Source organism: Carcharhinus amblyrhynchos, chromosome 15, assembly GCF_965287045.1.
Source record: "Carcharhinus amblyrhynchos chromosome 15, sCarAmb.v2.hapA, whole genome shotgun sequence".
Lineage (NCBI taxonomy): Eukaryota > Metazoa > Chordata > Chondrichthyes > Carcharhiniformes > Carcharhinidae > Carcharhinus > Carcharhinus amblyrhynchos.
The window spans coordinates 55,712,464-55,727,049 of record NC_137338.1 but is presented as its reverse complement, the minus strand read 5'-3'; the positions used below and the strand labels follow the sequence as shown (position 1 = coordinate 55,727,049).

The 14,586-nt window shown below is 39.9% G+C and overlaps 1 protein-coding gene across 1 annotated transcript in view; it reads right to left on the bottom strand.

The window, feature by feature from the left end:
- ltn1 (listerin E3 ubiquitin protein ligase 1) overlaps window positions 1–14,586 on the bottom strand; it is a 130,030-nt gene that overhangs the window by 34,528 nt on the left and 80,916 nt on the right. The window contains exons 17-19 of the mRNA XM_080203970.1: window positions 10,186–10,342; window positions 7,919–8,026; window positions 1,516–1,658 (exon numbers count right to left, since the gene is read on the bottom strand). Coding sequence (XP_080060096.1) covers window positions 1,516–1,658; window positions 7,919–8,026; window positions 10,186–10,342 — 408 coding nt within the window. The remainder of the gene's footprint in view (window positions 1–1,515; window positions 1,659–7,918; window positions 8,027–10,185; window positions 10,343–14,586) is intronic.

Genomic DNA, 14,586 nt, shown 5'->3' with positions numbered 1-14,586 from the left:
ATGGTGAAATAATTTTTTCAGCTTCAAGGCAATTGTTTTTCAATAGTATTTGGAGAAAAGTTAGGGACCTAATAAACTTTTTTTAAAGTACAATTTGCATGAAGTAACATTTGACATACAGGAATATCTTTAATGCTCACTTTTTTTTTAAAAAAGATAGAATTTTATAAACAAAGTTTCACTGATGAGAGAATGTGTGGATGTGCAGGAAATCAGTTGAAGGTGAGAAGTTTCTAATGTCTTGCAAATTGCAATTAGGTGGATGTAAGGAGGGAACCAGTTGTAAGGTTAAGAGGGATGAAAGCATTAACAGTGGGGAAGATGGGAGGATATGGAGTCGAGCATACAGTTCAAAGGGTGAGAAAACTGCACAAAAGAAAAATAAGTTGAGAAAGACACAAAAAATTATGCAAAAAAGAGAAAATAAAACAGGAGAAACTAAAAAAGTAAACTGACAAAATTAACAATGAGTCATAAGGTTTCTGGAGAGAGGAACATGCGAGTCTTTTAACTATATATGTATTGTTTAAAATAGAAGTGTATTATTACATTAATTTCTTAAAAATTAACAGAAAATTAACATTAATCTTGATTTTATTTCTCAGCCTTTTTGTTACATAACTGAGTTGAGATGACAAGAGGAGTTTGAGCTTTTGAGTGCAATGAACTGAACTTTACACAAATGAAACTGGAACATCTGGAGATAGCAATTTATTTAAATTCAAATCCTCATCTGAAATCAGTATCTGAATTGAAACATTTCCAAGCTAGCAGCTTCATAATAATTAAATCTTCACTTTGATATAGGGTTCTAATGGTGAGATTCTTTCTTTAATGAAAGGAATAAAGATCTTGGACTTATGTAGTGCTTTCACTCAGAAATTCCACAAAGCACACAAGGACTCAAATTCAATTAAATAAATAACTAGATAGTCTATTTTCAGTGATGCTGGTTGAAGGATAAAGGGCTTTGTGCCAAGACATCAGAGAAATCCCTTACTTTTCTTTGAATAATGCCAAAAGATCTTTTATATCCCTCTGAAAAGGCAGATGGGGCCTTGGTTTAATGTCTCATCTGAAAGATCGCTGCAGCACTTTTTCAGGACTGTACTGAAGTGTCAGCCAAGATTATGTACTCAGTTGTCTGTTGTGCAACTTGAAATTATAAACTCAGAAGAAAGTGCTACCATTGAGCCAAAACTAAGGTTGGAACTGTACCACTGTTTTTCCCATCCTGTCATAGTGAGCGGAGATTTGGCTGGCTGCCAAATTCTCTGACCTCGCTGAAGCATGAGTATGACATGAACGGCGGGTAAGATTATGCCCTAAAACTTGGGTGCAACCTTGCCAGCCATTCATGCCACGCTCCCATTGCAGCGAAGTCAGAGAAGTAGGCATCCAGCCAAATTCAGTGGAATGGAAAAATCCCAGCCGTGACAATGTCAGAGAATCCGGCCTTTCATTTTTTAAACTAAAGATATTTTGACATAAGAACAAATAACACAAAACACTGACCATCAACGCTGGTGATATCTGCACCCTTGCTTGTAGAAAGTTTTGCAGCGCACTGTGTCACAAGAAGATTTTTATCTTCCCGGAGAAGAAATGGAGCAATGCTCTGAATTGTGTGCAGGCTTGCCTCAGTCAAAGGGAAAAATCTGGAAACATAAATTCAAATTACTGAATAAGGATGGTAGCATTCAATTGTCAGGAGATACTCACCAACTGCTTATATCGGAAAAGGAACTTGTAGGTCTCTCAAACAAGTAAAAGTGTTACCTCAGATTGGTAACTAAGGTCTTTTTGATTTATTATTGTCACATGTGTAACATACAGTGAAAAGTATTGTTTCTGGCACTCTATATAGACAAAAACATACCATTCATAGAGAAGGAAACGAGAGAGTGCAGAATGTAATATTGCAGTCACAGCTAGGGTGGAGAGAAAGATCAACTTAATGTAAGGTAAGTCCATTTAAAAGTCTGACAGCAGCAGGGAAGGAGCTGTTCCTGAGTTGGGGTTGGTATGTGTCCTCAGACCTTTGTATCTTTTTCCTGAAGGAAGGAGGTGGAAGAGAGAATGTCCAGGGCGCGTGGTGTCCTTAATTATGCTAGCTGTTTGCCGAGGCAGCAGGAAGTGTAGACAGAGTCAATGGATAGGAGGCTGGTTTGTGTGATGGAATAGGCTACATTCATGACTTTTTGTAGTTCCTTGCAGTCTTTGGCAGAGCAGGAGCCATACCAAGCTGTGATACAACAGAAAGAATACTTTCTTTGGTGCATCTGTAAAAGTTAGAGAGAGTCGTAACCGACCTGCCAAATTTCCTTAGTCTTCTGAGAAAGTAGAGGCATTCTTTCTTAGCTATAGTGTCAGCATGGGGGGACCAAGACAGGTTACTGGTGATCTGGACACCTAAAAACTTGAAGCTCTCGACCCTTTATTTCATCCCCACTGATGTAGAAAGGGGCATGTTCTCCTTCATGCTTTCTGAAGTCGATGACAATTTCCTTTGTTTTGTTGACATTGAGGGAGAGATTATTGTTGCTGCATCAGTTCACCAGATTCTCTATCTCATTCCTGTACTCTATTGTGTCATTGTTTGAGATCTGACTCATTATGGTGGTGTCATCAGCAAACTTGAAAATTGAATTGGAGGGGCATTTGGCTGCACAGTCATAAGGTATAAGAAGTATATTAGGGGACTGAAAACACAGCCTTGTAGGGCACCGGTGTTGAGCATGATTGTGGAGGAGGTGTTGTGGTCTGTGAGTTAGGAAGTTCAGAATCCAGTCTCAGAGAGAGGGATCGAGGCCCAGGTCATGGAGGTTGGAAATGAGTTTCTTGGGAATAATAGTGTTGAAGGCTAAGTAGTAGCCAATAAATAGGAGTCTGACATAGGTATCCTTGTTATCTGGGTGTTCCAGGGTTGAATGCAGGGCCAGGGAAATGGCGTCTGCTATGGATCTGTTGCAGCGATTCACCGCTGCATCAGTGTTCCAAGATGGCAGGACTTCTGCCTGCAATGGCACCTCCATCAATGTTATACTTGAACCTAGTTTCCTATGTTAGGATTCATCCTGTATATACACTGGGTTCATAGCCAGGAAGGAGCCCACACACTTCCTGGTCACAATCTCCTAGCCATGCTAAAGTGGGACTAGAAGTTGCCAGGAAATTAAAGGGGCAGCTGTACCCAAAGATTGGGCCAATTACATCCTCTTAGCTGGGTTCAGATTGGAGGGAGAAAAGGCCAATATTAGACTTTCTCCCTTCATTTCAAAGTCAAATTATTACTAATGCTTCCTAGGGTCTACAACCACCAACTTCCTCATGATAGTTCCAAGAAGTGGCAATACCTATAAGATAAGCAGAAAATTCACTCTAAGTCAGGGCCTTAGGAGTCAAGAGTCATTACTGTAAAAGAGGTGGTCTTCTACCAGCTTCCCATGAAGCAATCCAATTAGTCCCAAACCCAGCCCTGCAACTTTATTTTTCTCAAATTCCAACTAATTTTCTTTTCGAAAACATTCATTAACCCGTACCTCCATCAACCTCATAAGCAGCGAGTTCTGGCTCAGAATGCAAGCAGTTTTTTAAAACAGCCTCACATCACCCCTCTATATCTTCTCCAAAAGCTAAATCTGTGTTCCCTAGTTTTTGTACCATCAGCTAATGGGAACAGCTATTCTTTGTCTACTTTATTTAATCCTGTCATAATCTTGTATAATCTCCCCTCAACCTCTTTGCTCCAAGGAGAATAATTCTAGCTTCTCCAATCTAACTATGTGTCTAAAATCCGTCAACTGCGGAACCAGTCTGTTCAATCTACTCTGCACCCTTTCAAGGACGCTCACACTTTTCTAAAGTGTGGTGACCAGAATTGGATGTAATACTCTGCTTGTGGTCTAAATGAATAAAAAGGAATATTTATAATGGTTTAAAAGATGTTTTTACATTCAACACCTCTATTTATGAAGCCTACATTTTCTATAAATTCAGGGATTGGGCTTCACTGGCTAGACCAGTATTTATTCCCTAATTACTCTTGAGGGGGTTGGGGGCTGGGGGGTGGTGAGCTGCCTTCTTGGGCCACTCAGTCCATGTGGCATAGGTGCACCCACAGTGTTGTTAGGAAGGGAGATCCAGGATTTTGACCCAGTGACAGTGAAGGAACTCGGATATTTCCAAGTCAGGATGGTGAGTGGCTTGGAGGGGAAGTCCCATTTGTAATAAATAATCTTTCAGTTAGTCAAAAGATCAATGCATATTAACCCCAGCACCCCACCCCATTTGAATGCACTGTGCAGCCTGTAGGAATTCTGGGAGGAAGTAAAACATAAAATTCTAACAGAGTTAGATAGGGTAGATTCAGAAAACATGTTCCCAATGGTGAGGAGTCCAAAACTAGGCATCATAGTTTGAGAATAAGAGGTAAACTTTTTAGAACTGAGGTGAGAAGAAATTTCTTCACCCAGAGGGTGGTGAATGTGTGGAATTCACCACGACAGAATGTGGTTGAAGCCAAAACCTCAACTCTGATTTCAAGAAGAAATTAGATAAAGCTTTTGGGCAAAGGGATCAAGGGGGCGGAGGGGGGGAGAGGGGGGCGGAGGGGGGGAGAGGGGGGCGGAGGGGGGGAGAGGGGGGCGGAGGGGGGGAGAGGGGGGCGGAGGGGGGGGAGAGGGGGGGAGAGGGGGGGCGGAGGGGGGGCGGAGGGGGGGCGGAGGGGGGGAGAGGGGGGTGGAGGGGGGGAGAGGGGGGCGGAGGGGGGGAGAGGGGGGCGGAGGGGGGGAGAGGGGGGCGGAGGGGGGGAGAGGGGGGCGGAGGGGGGGGAGAGGGGGGCGGAGGGGGGGAGAGGGGGGCGGAGGGGGGGAGAGGGGGGCGGAGGGGGGGGAGAGGGGGCGGAGGGGGGGGAGAGGGGGCGGAGGGGGGGCGGAGAGGGGAGAGAGGGGGGTTGGAGAATCAGGAATTTGATGATCTGGCCATGATCAAAATGACGGGAGGAGCAGGCTGGAAGAGCCAAACGGCCTGTTTCTAGTTCTAGTTTCAATGTAAATACCAATTGAGACAGTAAGAAAACAGCAGGCTTAAATTTTTCTTTGTTCTTTATTATGAGGACACCCAGATCAGATAGGAATAGAGAAGAGAATACTGTTTAGTGCTCAAACAGAAGCAATTAAAATCAATAGCAATACATTAGTATGACAAAAATAGCATACTGGAAATGGGCTCAAAAGGGAAGAGTTTACCGGAACAAGGTGTTTTAATTACAAGAAATTATATGTGCAAGATTTTTATTATTAAAGGAAAGGAAACATAATAAATAAAATCTTTGAGGGTGCCTTTGTTAGAAAATAAAGTCATTTTAAAAAAAGTAGTTCTGAATCTACAACAGACTCGCCCAGAAATAGAAATGAAGTAACTTGACAAAACAATGTGATAAGTGCAATTAGATCCTAATTGGCTGCAGGATGTTATAACAATTAGATTTAATGGTCTTAAAGGAACAGGTACTATAAACATCAATATCTGTTTTACACTGTGCAATTTTCAAGTCTTTTTTTTCTCTATCTTTTGCCTAACATCAAGCATGAGATTAATGCCTATTCTTGTCAGCTTGGATCTAATAGGTCTCTCACATGGGGACCATGAATTGGATTCAATTTGAATTCGGTTTTGGAGCAAGCAAAGAGATGGATTAAGGACTTGCTCTGTCCATTCTGCGAACTGGCTTCGTAACTCGGAGAAAGGAATAAATTTAAAACAGTACACTCTCTGAAACACTGCAAGCAACCCCATAGAAAATCCACTTTGTGAAATATACAATTTTGAATGTGTAAGATTTCTTTCAGGTAAGTAAGACAAGACAGTATAGAACAGCTCCACCATCAAGATAACAATGTACTAATTCTGCCACGAACAATAAATGTAGGGACACAGTGCAGGAAATTTCAAATAATAATTAAAGTTTAGCTTCTTGAAATGAATATTGTTGAAAAAACTGACAAGCTGTCAAAGATTTTCATTTTATACTAATCAGGACAAATTCGCAAAAATATGAATTCTAAAGTGAACAACAATTTACACTTCACGAGAAGAATGCACTGATTGGTTGGCAAGTGGACTCTAGTTGATAGAGGTGTTGTCATGGAAAAGGCATTAGGGAACAGACAACTGCCAAGCTTTTGTTTAAATTCAAACCAAACAGTTCAACATAGATCGGTCAGGGCATTGCCACGGAGAATGAATCAGGGACTAGTTATTCCCCAAGTTGGCTTATGAGGAAAGACTGGGACTAGATTCACTGGGATCTTATAGAAACATAAAATTATGAACGGGATTAGATAAGATAGAAGCAGGGAGGTTGGTTCCACTGGTGGGTAAAACCAGAACTAGGGGGTGGAAACAGATTTAGGACTGAGCTGAGGAGGGACTTCTTCACCCAAAGGATTATGAATCTGTGGAATTCCTTGCCCAATGATGCAGTTGAGGCTACCTTGTTGAATGTTTTTAAGGCAAAGATAGATAGACTTTTGAACAGTAAAGGAAGTAAGGGTTATGGTGAGTGGGCAGTAAGTGGAGCTGAGTCTACAGAAAGATCTGCCATGATAAAGGTGGTGCAGGCTCAAGGGGCCAAATGGCCTACTCCTGCTTCCAGTTCTTATGTTTTAAGTTTTTGTTCAGTTGAAAAAGGTACACTGCGCGGATATGGAGGGATTTTCCGCAAAACCTGCCGCAGGGATGACCTGCCATTAGTTGCATCATGATCTTCTGGTCCTGCCGGCAATGGTGTTTCCAGTTGAATGCACCCCTTGCTGCCACAAAACACGTGATTCATTGTCAGCAGGACTGGACAATCTCACTGGTGCGGAAGGCTGGATAATTCCATTTGGTATTTCTGTTTGCAAAGGACAGGGCCCTGTGTGTGAATCGATGTAGCTTATAGTACATGTAAATGAGCCACAATAAGGATAATCTTGAATTGTTCTAAGAATAATACTACCAACCAATCAGGATTTTTTAGAAATACTGTCCAATTGTGGAATCACATCTAATGTTCTGAATTTCATAAGCAAAGTAAGCAAACAAAGTCAGTACTTTGCCTGGCCTGAACAGCTGAAGGAACATGCTGTTTGATATGATCCACATGTTATTGAGGAATGCAGTCTAAATACCAGCACCAAAATTCATACAGCATATTACTCTTTTGTGTGATAGGCAGAACATCTTATTGGCTTGACAGCAGCATGCTGTTAGTGGAGAATACCATTTGTGTTGCTACTGCATAGCAGCAATGTGAAATTACTAGTCTTAACTGTTGATCAAATGTTTGAGACGACTCACCCTTGCTAGACTGGGCACTTTTCAAGACAGTAGCCTTAGGCCCATTCAAAAGTCTGTGCAACATAAAGCAAGAAATGATCTGATCACGTAGCATATCCTGTAGGATAGCTTTGGTGTGCCCTATTCAACATCAAGTTTGCACAGTGAGAAAATGGCTCAAAATTGCTGATAAGACCAATCTTTTCGCACATGGAACTGTAGGAAACCTAACACATATATTGACCAGTGAGGGAAGGCTTGAAGTAGACAGCAGTAGAGAACCCATTGACAATTTCTCAACCAGCACATCGAAGAAAGTGGGTTAATTTACTCCACTGCAAAGGTGAACTTGAATACAGGATGAAGCCCATTAAGACGCTTTAACAAATTCTTACATGCAGCTGCAGATTCAAATATAGCAAATGTATCATCTATCATCAGGAGGTTAGGTGTCATTCCAAAGCTGGGTTTCTCATGGAAAACGCCAAATCTGTTGACTGCCAATTGAAAAGCTTGGAAAGTGCACCTCTTTTTGCAATAATACCCAAGTCCTGTCTGTGCCCAAGGTTATTTCGTGACACAGTCAAAACCTTACCTGTCCACTGTAGTGTACAGTCGTTTTAGGTTGCAACCACCATCCACTTTTGTTTGGGTGAGAAACTGAGATACAGTTAAAGCCCAGAGTAATCCATTCTGTAATGATCTATTTGAAAGAAGAAAAAAGTCCTTAGAGGTTTTTGTTCAATCAGGCTTCCAAGGAATTTGGAGAAAAAGGCAGATAAATTGAGGTAACTGAATGGTGGAACAGGTTTCAAGGGCTGAATGGCCTCCTCCTGTTCCCTCTTCTTTACAAAAAGAATTAAGAGAATTTCCTTCCAATAATTTAATTTTCGTCCACTGTTCAAATATATTTGATGGATCAAGTGTGCCTGACATGAAGTAATTTATTCGCAAATGGGGTTTACGAAGATTTGATGTTGATTCCACGGATTTCACACAGGATCATCTAAGTGTAGTTACTTGTCTTTATAAGGTCCATGCTCATTGTTGCTTCTACTGGGAGTTAAGTGTTATATTTTCTCCTTTCTACCTGAGATTCATTTTTGAAAATCTCATTAATATTGAAACTTTTTTTACCGTCAACAAAAGTATTCAACTGTAGCCTTCAAAAGAAATTAAATTCCTGAAAGAAAAAATAATTTCAAAGACATGGCAAAAGAGCAGGGTTATGAGACCAGCTGAACTGTTTTTCCAAAGAGCCGCACAGACTGGATGGGGCAAATAGCTCCAATCTGCATTGTACCATTATGTGATTCTGCTAGAGATGTTATCTGTGTAAAAGTAGGAATTAACCTAATCCTATACGCTGCATCCTATATTAGTGACCAAATTATAGTCAGCACCATCACTGAAGCTTGTTAAGAACATAACCCAGTTCAATGTTTTGATTAAACTATTACAAAAATAGAATTTGAGAATGGGGAGAGGAAAGAGATGTTTCATACTAAAGTTCCAGTTCCCTTAAATTCCTTTTTCTGCTTTCTCAAGGTATTGTGTAAGCAGTAATAATGTAATCAATAGGATCTTTAAGGTCAATCAGATATTGCAATGTAGGATATGTGCAAATCCTGTGTCTGAAAGAAAACATTCAGGATCATTTTCATTGGTACACGCTGTTCAGGATTCAAGATTCTCATTATTTACCCCTTACTGGAGCACTGCAAAATAAAAAAATTGTTTTTGCATAGTTACTGCTCACTTGCACTAAAGTATTGATGTACTCTACTTATTTTTAAACAATGATATAAAATATTTACAGCAGAAGTCAAGATTATTTTTATCTTCCAGCCATTCAATCTCTATGCCTGAAGAGGATCATCATATAGCAGTCAACGTCGCATAAGCAGCAACGTCATGGGATCACCATCACTTTCAAGTCCTAAGTATATCACACTTCATCTGATGTTGACACAGAACTGGAGTATTTTTATTGTTAATGGATCAAATTCCTGGAATTCCCTAACTCGTACCATTGTTGCTGCACTTCATCACAAGGGCAGCAACAGTTCAGGGAGAAGGTTCACCATCACTTTCTCAGGGTGTCTCAGAATGGGTGATGTTGCCATAGTTAAACATAGGCAAAACAAGGGGAAAAAAGTTCCATAAAGTATCATATATTACAAAGGAGCAAAGGTGTTAAAATTCCAATGAATCCACAGCCTCCCAAGTTGAAAAATACTGACCAATTGAGGTACAGGGTCATAAATATTGATAGAGTGCTCCGTCACTGTAAGAGGATAGCATCCATCTCAAAATGTCAGAGTGATTCCATGGTATTCTGGTATAGCACCACTCCAGAAATCAGCCATTAAAATACTGTGGCTATAAGAGCAGGTCAGAGGCTGGGAACTAAGTAGTGGGTACTCACCTCTTAACTCCCCAAAGTCTATCCACTATCTACATTGCACAAGTCAGGCATATGTTGGATTACTCTCCCCTTTCCTAGATTAGTGCAGTTCCAACAACACTTGAAGCTTGACACCATCCAGGACAAAGTAGCCCACTTGATTGGGACCCATCCATAAACATTCATTCCCTCCATGATGAATATATATCGCTCTTCCTTCATGGTCAATAATCATGAAACTCACTCCCTAACGGCGTTGTGGATGTACCTGCACCACGTGGACTGCAACAGTTCACGAAGGCAGCTCACCACTACCTTCTCAAGGTGAATTAGGATGGACAATTAATGCTGGTTGATGCCAGTATCCCATGAATTAATTTTTAAAAAGTCATAATACAATGCAATAAGAGTTTACTGAGTTAATAAATGCTTAGTCACAAAATAAGTTTGATTACCTGCTGAAAAGAGTTTCACACAGTGTGCTACAGGCTTTCCTCAGTCTTTCATATGTAATATCAAATTGAAGAAGCAGCTCACGGTACTTCAAAATAGTAGGACAAAAATCTTTCATTTCTTCACACCATTGCAAAGAGTACAACATCTCTGCAGCAACTAGTAAAAACAAAAACAAAACATAAGAGTTTCCAGAGTATCTCCTGAAATGAAACAGAACACTCAGATGTCTTGAGTCTTTTCATTATGTTGCCACATTTTTGATTATAAACCAAATCAGATTTATTTCACAAATCTAAAGTAGTGTAAAGCTAATCTGTCTATTTAACTTGTGCCCTCTAACATGAAATACATATAAATAGTGAACAGAAATTAATATTAACATATTCTTCTTCACCCCACCTAATAGGGATGCATCAGTCATAATATGAAGGGTGATGATAGGAGACTGATGACTGAAGCACTGGATGAGGCCAGTGGGCTATGAAGGCCTCATGAAGAGTCTTACATCAGTACTTTGAAAATAAATGTAGCCAGGAAAGAAGGTCATTTAGGTTGTGTGTGCTAGATGTTGGACACAGTTGTGTGGTAGAGAAAGTAGTTGGTTGATGGCCTGCAAAATCCCACAGAAAGCATTATTAATCCTTAAAATCCATTGTGATGACCATTGGGAAATCAAGAGAACAGGCTCAACACCTGAGGCATGATACACAAGAGACAACATTATGACACTGCTTTAACAAACCTGGCACTTATTTATTTTTCACTATAAAAACGCCATCATAGAATTCAATGTGTGCTCCTAGCATTAAAATGGTTATATTATTTTCATGATTCTCTTATTTACAGAATAAACATTAGTCTTATGGAAGCAGACAGAAAAACAATGACAAAACAAATGAAATGCAAGAGAGTACCTTTAAAGAAGAGTTACACAATAGAATGATGTAATGAAGTATTAAAGAGACATATCTAAGAAGGTTACCACAGAATCTGCTAACTTGATCCATAGATAGGGTCTTTTAAGAGACTCCTGGATGAGTATATGGGACTTTGTAGGATTGAGGGTTATAGGTAAGCCTAGCAGGTAGAGACATGATTGGCACAACTTGTGGGCCGAAGGGCCTGTTTGTGCTGTAGTTTTTCTATGTTCTATATGTTATGTTTTCTGCTTCTCGTAAGTTAGAAATAATCACACTTTAGATTTAAAATGCCAGAGCTTGTGGACTGATATACTGATATGTTGTTACTCAGCATTTGACTGCAGTGCATCAGGGACACCCCGGGATGTATACTCATATTACAATTAGCTCCTATCTCTGTACGAGTAACATAACAATGTTGAAGCAAAGAAATGAACTCTACGGGAAACAACTAGAAAGTACAATTCACTATGCAAAAAAAACACTTTAGCACAAAGACACAATTCAATACAATCACTGCTGATCTTGGGCTTCAATTCCATTTTGTTGCCATTCTACAGATCCCTTAATTCACCCAGAGACCAAAATTCCATCAATCCCTGCCTTGAATGTATTCAACTGTGGAATATCCATAGAATAGATTGAGAATTCCAGAAATTCACAACACTGTGTGTGAAGTAATTTCTCCTCATCTTAGACCTAAATGATCGGCCCCTTATCCCAAGACTGTGTCCCCGTGTTTTAGATTCCTTGGCCAGCAGGAAAAAAACGCTTAACGCCTACCCTATCAAGCCCCTTCAGAATTTTGAAGGGTTCAATGAGATTGCCTCGGATTCTTCTAAATAGCAGAGTATAAGCCCAATTTATAGCCTCTCATCATGGCTAACCTTCCCATTAAGAAATCTCAGAACACCAGGTTAAAGTCCAACAGGTTTATTCAGTAGCACAAGCTTTTGGAGCATCGCTTCATCTTCAGCTGAGTGGGAGCTGAAGGAGCGATACTCCGAAAGCCTGTGCTACCAAATAACCTGTTGGACTTTAACCTGTGTTGTGAGACTTCTTACTGTGCTTACCCCTGTCCAATGCCAGCATCTCCACGTCATAATCTCCTCATCCCAGGGACCAATTTAGTGAACCTTTGCTGATCATCTTAAAACATTGGAAAACCCTTTTCAAAACAATCAACTGAAATAATTTGCATTTGTAAAAAGTAATTAAGATTTGAGTAAACCGATTAGCAATTTTACTGATATATCATTAGCTACATTGCTAAGGGTTGGATGATTCATTTCTTCTAACATGGCAGTATCCTGTGGTTACGTCACCATCTCAGCTATTGTGAAAAGGTCCCATATGGTGTAAAACAGTTATTTGATTAACATTAGCCATCACTGTGAGAACTAAAACTGTGCTGGTAACTTTAGCCACTTGACACATCTGCTAAGAAGCAACAGAGAAAAAAAAGACAAAGTTTACTGGGTTTTCAATAATCCATAAGGTTAGAAACTCAGTCTAGGCTGCATTACTGGTTATAATCTGGGCTCTTCTGGTATGAACATTTTTATATACGTTTATACCTTGTGCACACACACAAAGCCATAACTTCAAGACATAACTGATCATGTAGCTGGAATGCTGCAATCAGTCTCAATATCACTGAGTTAAGGAGGTGCAAAAACTGCACCTTGTCCTTGCTTCTGCAATTGACACTCGATGAATGAGGCCAAGCTGTGTTCAGTTGTAATTATAGGACAGCCTGCTAGTAATTAAAGTTGTGGTTCACACATGAATAATAACCATGTGATCGATATAGCAGAGGATGATCAGATTTGTGAAAACCCAGCAAGGAATTAAGATAACATAAATTTCATCTGAGCAGAAGATCAGTCTCCAGCTGTGAGAAACTAGTAGAATGCCAAAGAGAGTGTGATTAGCATCAAAAGCAGCAATTAAGACACAAGTATTTACATGTTAATTTATTTTACTGTATTTTGATTTAATTTATGGCATAAACTCAGCTTTTCATACTAGGAGTTGTTTTAAAGTGGTTTATTTGGGTATTTATCTGTATCTTGAATAGGAAATAGATTAATGAATTAGTTAAAAAGGATGTGTCATTAACTTCACCTCTTTTTGGAGATTGCCCCTCCACAGTGTCCAATACCCAACCCACTTCTACCTTCTTCCCAAAACAAGACTGCCCTGGTAGACCAAACATTTCAACCTGTTCCTACCCACTGAACTGATTCTTCCCATCTCAACACTTTCCCCTGCTCTTGCCCAGTCTCTTCACAGTTTGACGTGGAAGCAGTACCATAAAGAAAATTTGTGATTTATTTAGCGTCTGTGGAATGTAATTGTTTTTAAGAATGTCTGAAAAAGACTTTTAAGTTTGAAACAATTGTAAATCAATCAATTGTAATTTTCTTGAATAATCATTAAAAACACTGGCCTGGGTGACCTGGTGATTTCTGGCCTGGAAGCAGTACCAACAGAGAGGGAGTTAAGACAGAAATTTTGTGACTAGACACAAAGGAAAGCTGCAGTAAAAGGAGATTGGAGAAGCACAGTAAGAATTTGTGCACATGTGATGCAGTTAAACAGGATAAAAAGCTGGAAACAGGGTTAGAGCAGGGATTGTGAATTGGACAGTTTTAACTGCTGTTTCTTCAGTTTTGCCAGAGTCAATGACACTGTTTAATGAGAGCTATTAAAGGGGTCGGATAAAGGAATCTCTGGGGAAAGTCTGTGCTAACAAGACTATCATGAATCTAGCTAAGGAGCTTTTACAGGAGTGTACTATTCAGGTGAGAATCATCTCCAGGGATCTTGGATGGAATATGGTTGCCAGTGAACCCAATTTAAGGGCCAAATCGATTGAGTGGGAAAGTGAGAAAGCCAACCTGAGGCCAAGGTAGAAAGACTCAGATAGCAAATGGTGTAATATTGGTGTGAGGAGTGATGCAAATGCTTGTAATTTCATGAGATGGTCTTTATTATATTTGCTATCCCATGTGCAAATTATAGTTTTTACCAACCAATTTATCAGTTAATTTATGTTGATTTAGATTAATGTTCAAGCTACAAAAAATGAAATCATGTCAGCGATTTCTATATTTGAGGGTTATTTGGTAAGTTTGGTTTATAGTTCTCCCATGAGACCATAAGAACACCTGTGACTTTTTGCTGTCCTCAGTCACCTCATCAATTTCCGGCTTTTTGGTCCTAACCTTTTCCTTTTCAACAGGTCTAATCTCCCTAGATCTCCATCCCTCACAAGGATGGTCTTATGGTTCCCTGTTTCTTTCTTGACTGGAGGCACATCACCACCATCACGCTCCTCCATCCACCATCAGCTTTCTCCATCTGACTAAATTTGTTCTCACCTTGAACAACATTTTCTTTAACTATATTTATTTCTTCCAAATAAAAAAAAATTGTTATGGGAACCCATATTAGTCTGAGCTGCACCTGCCTTTT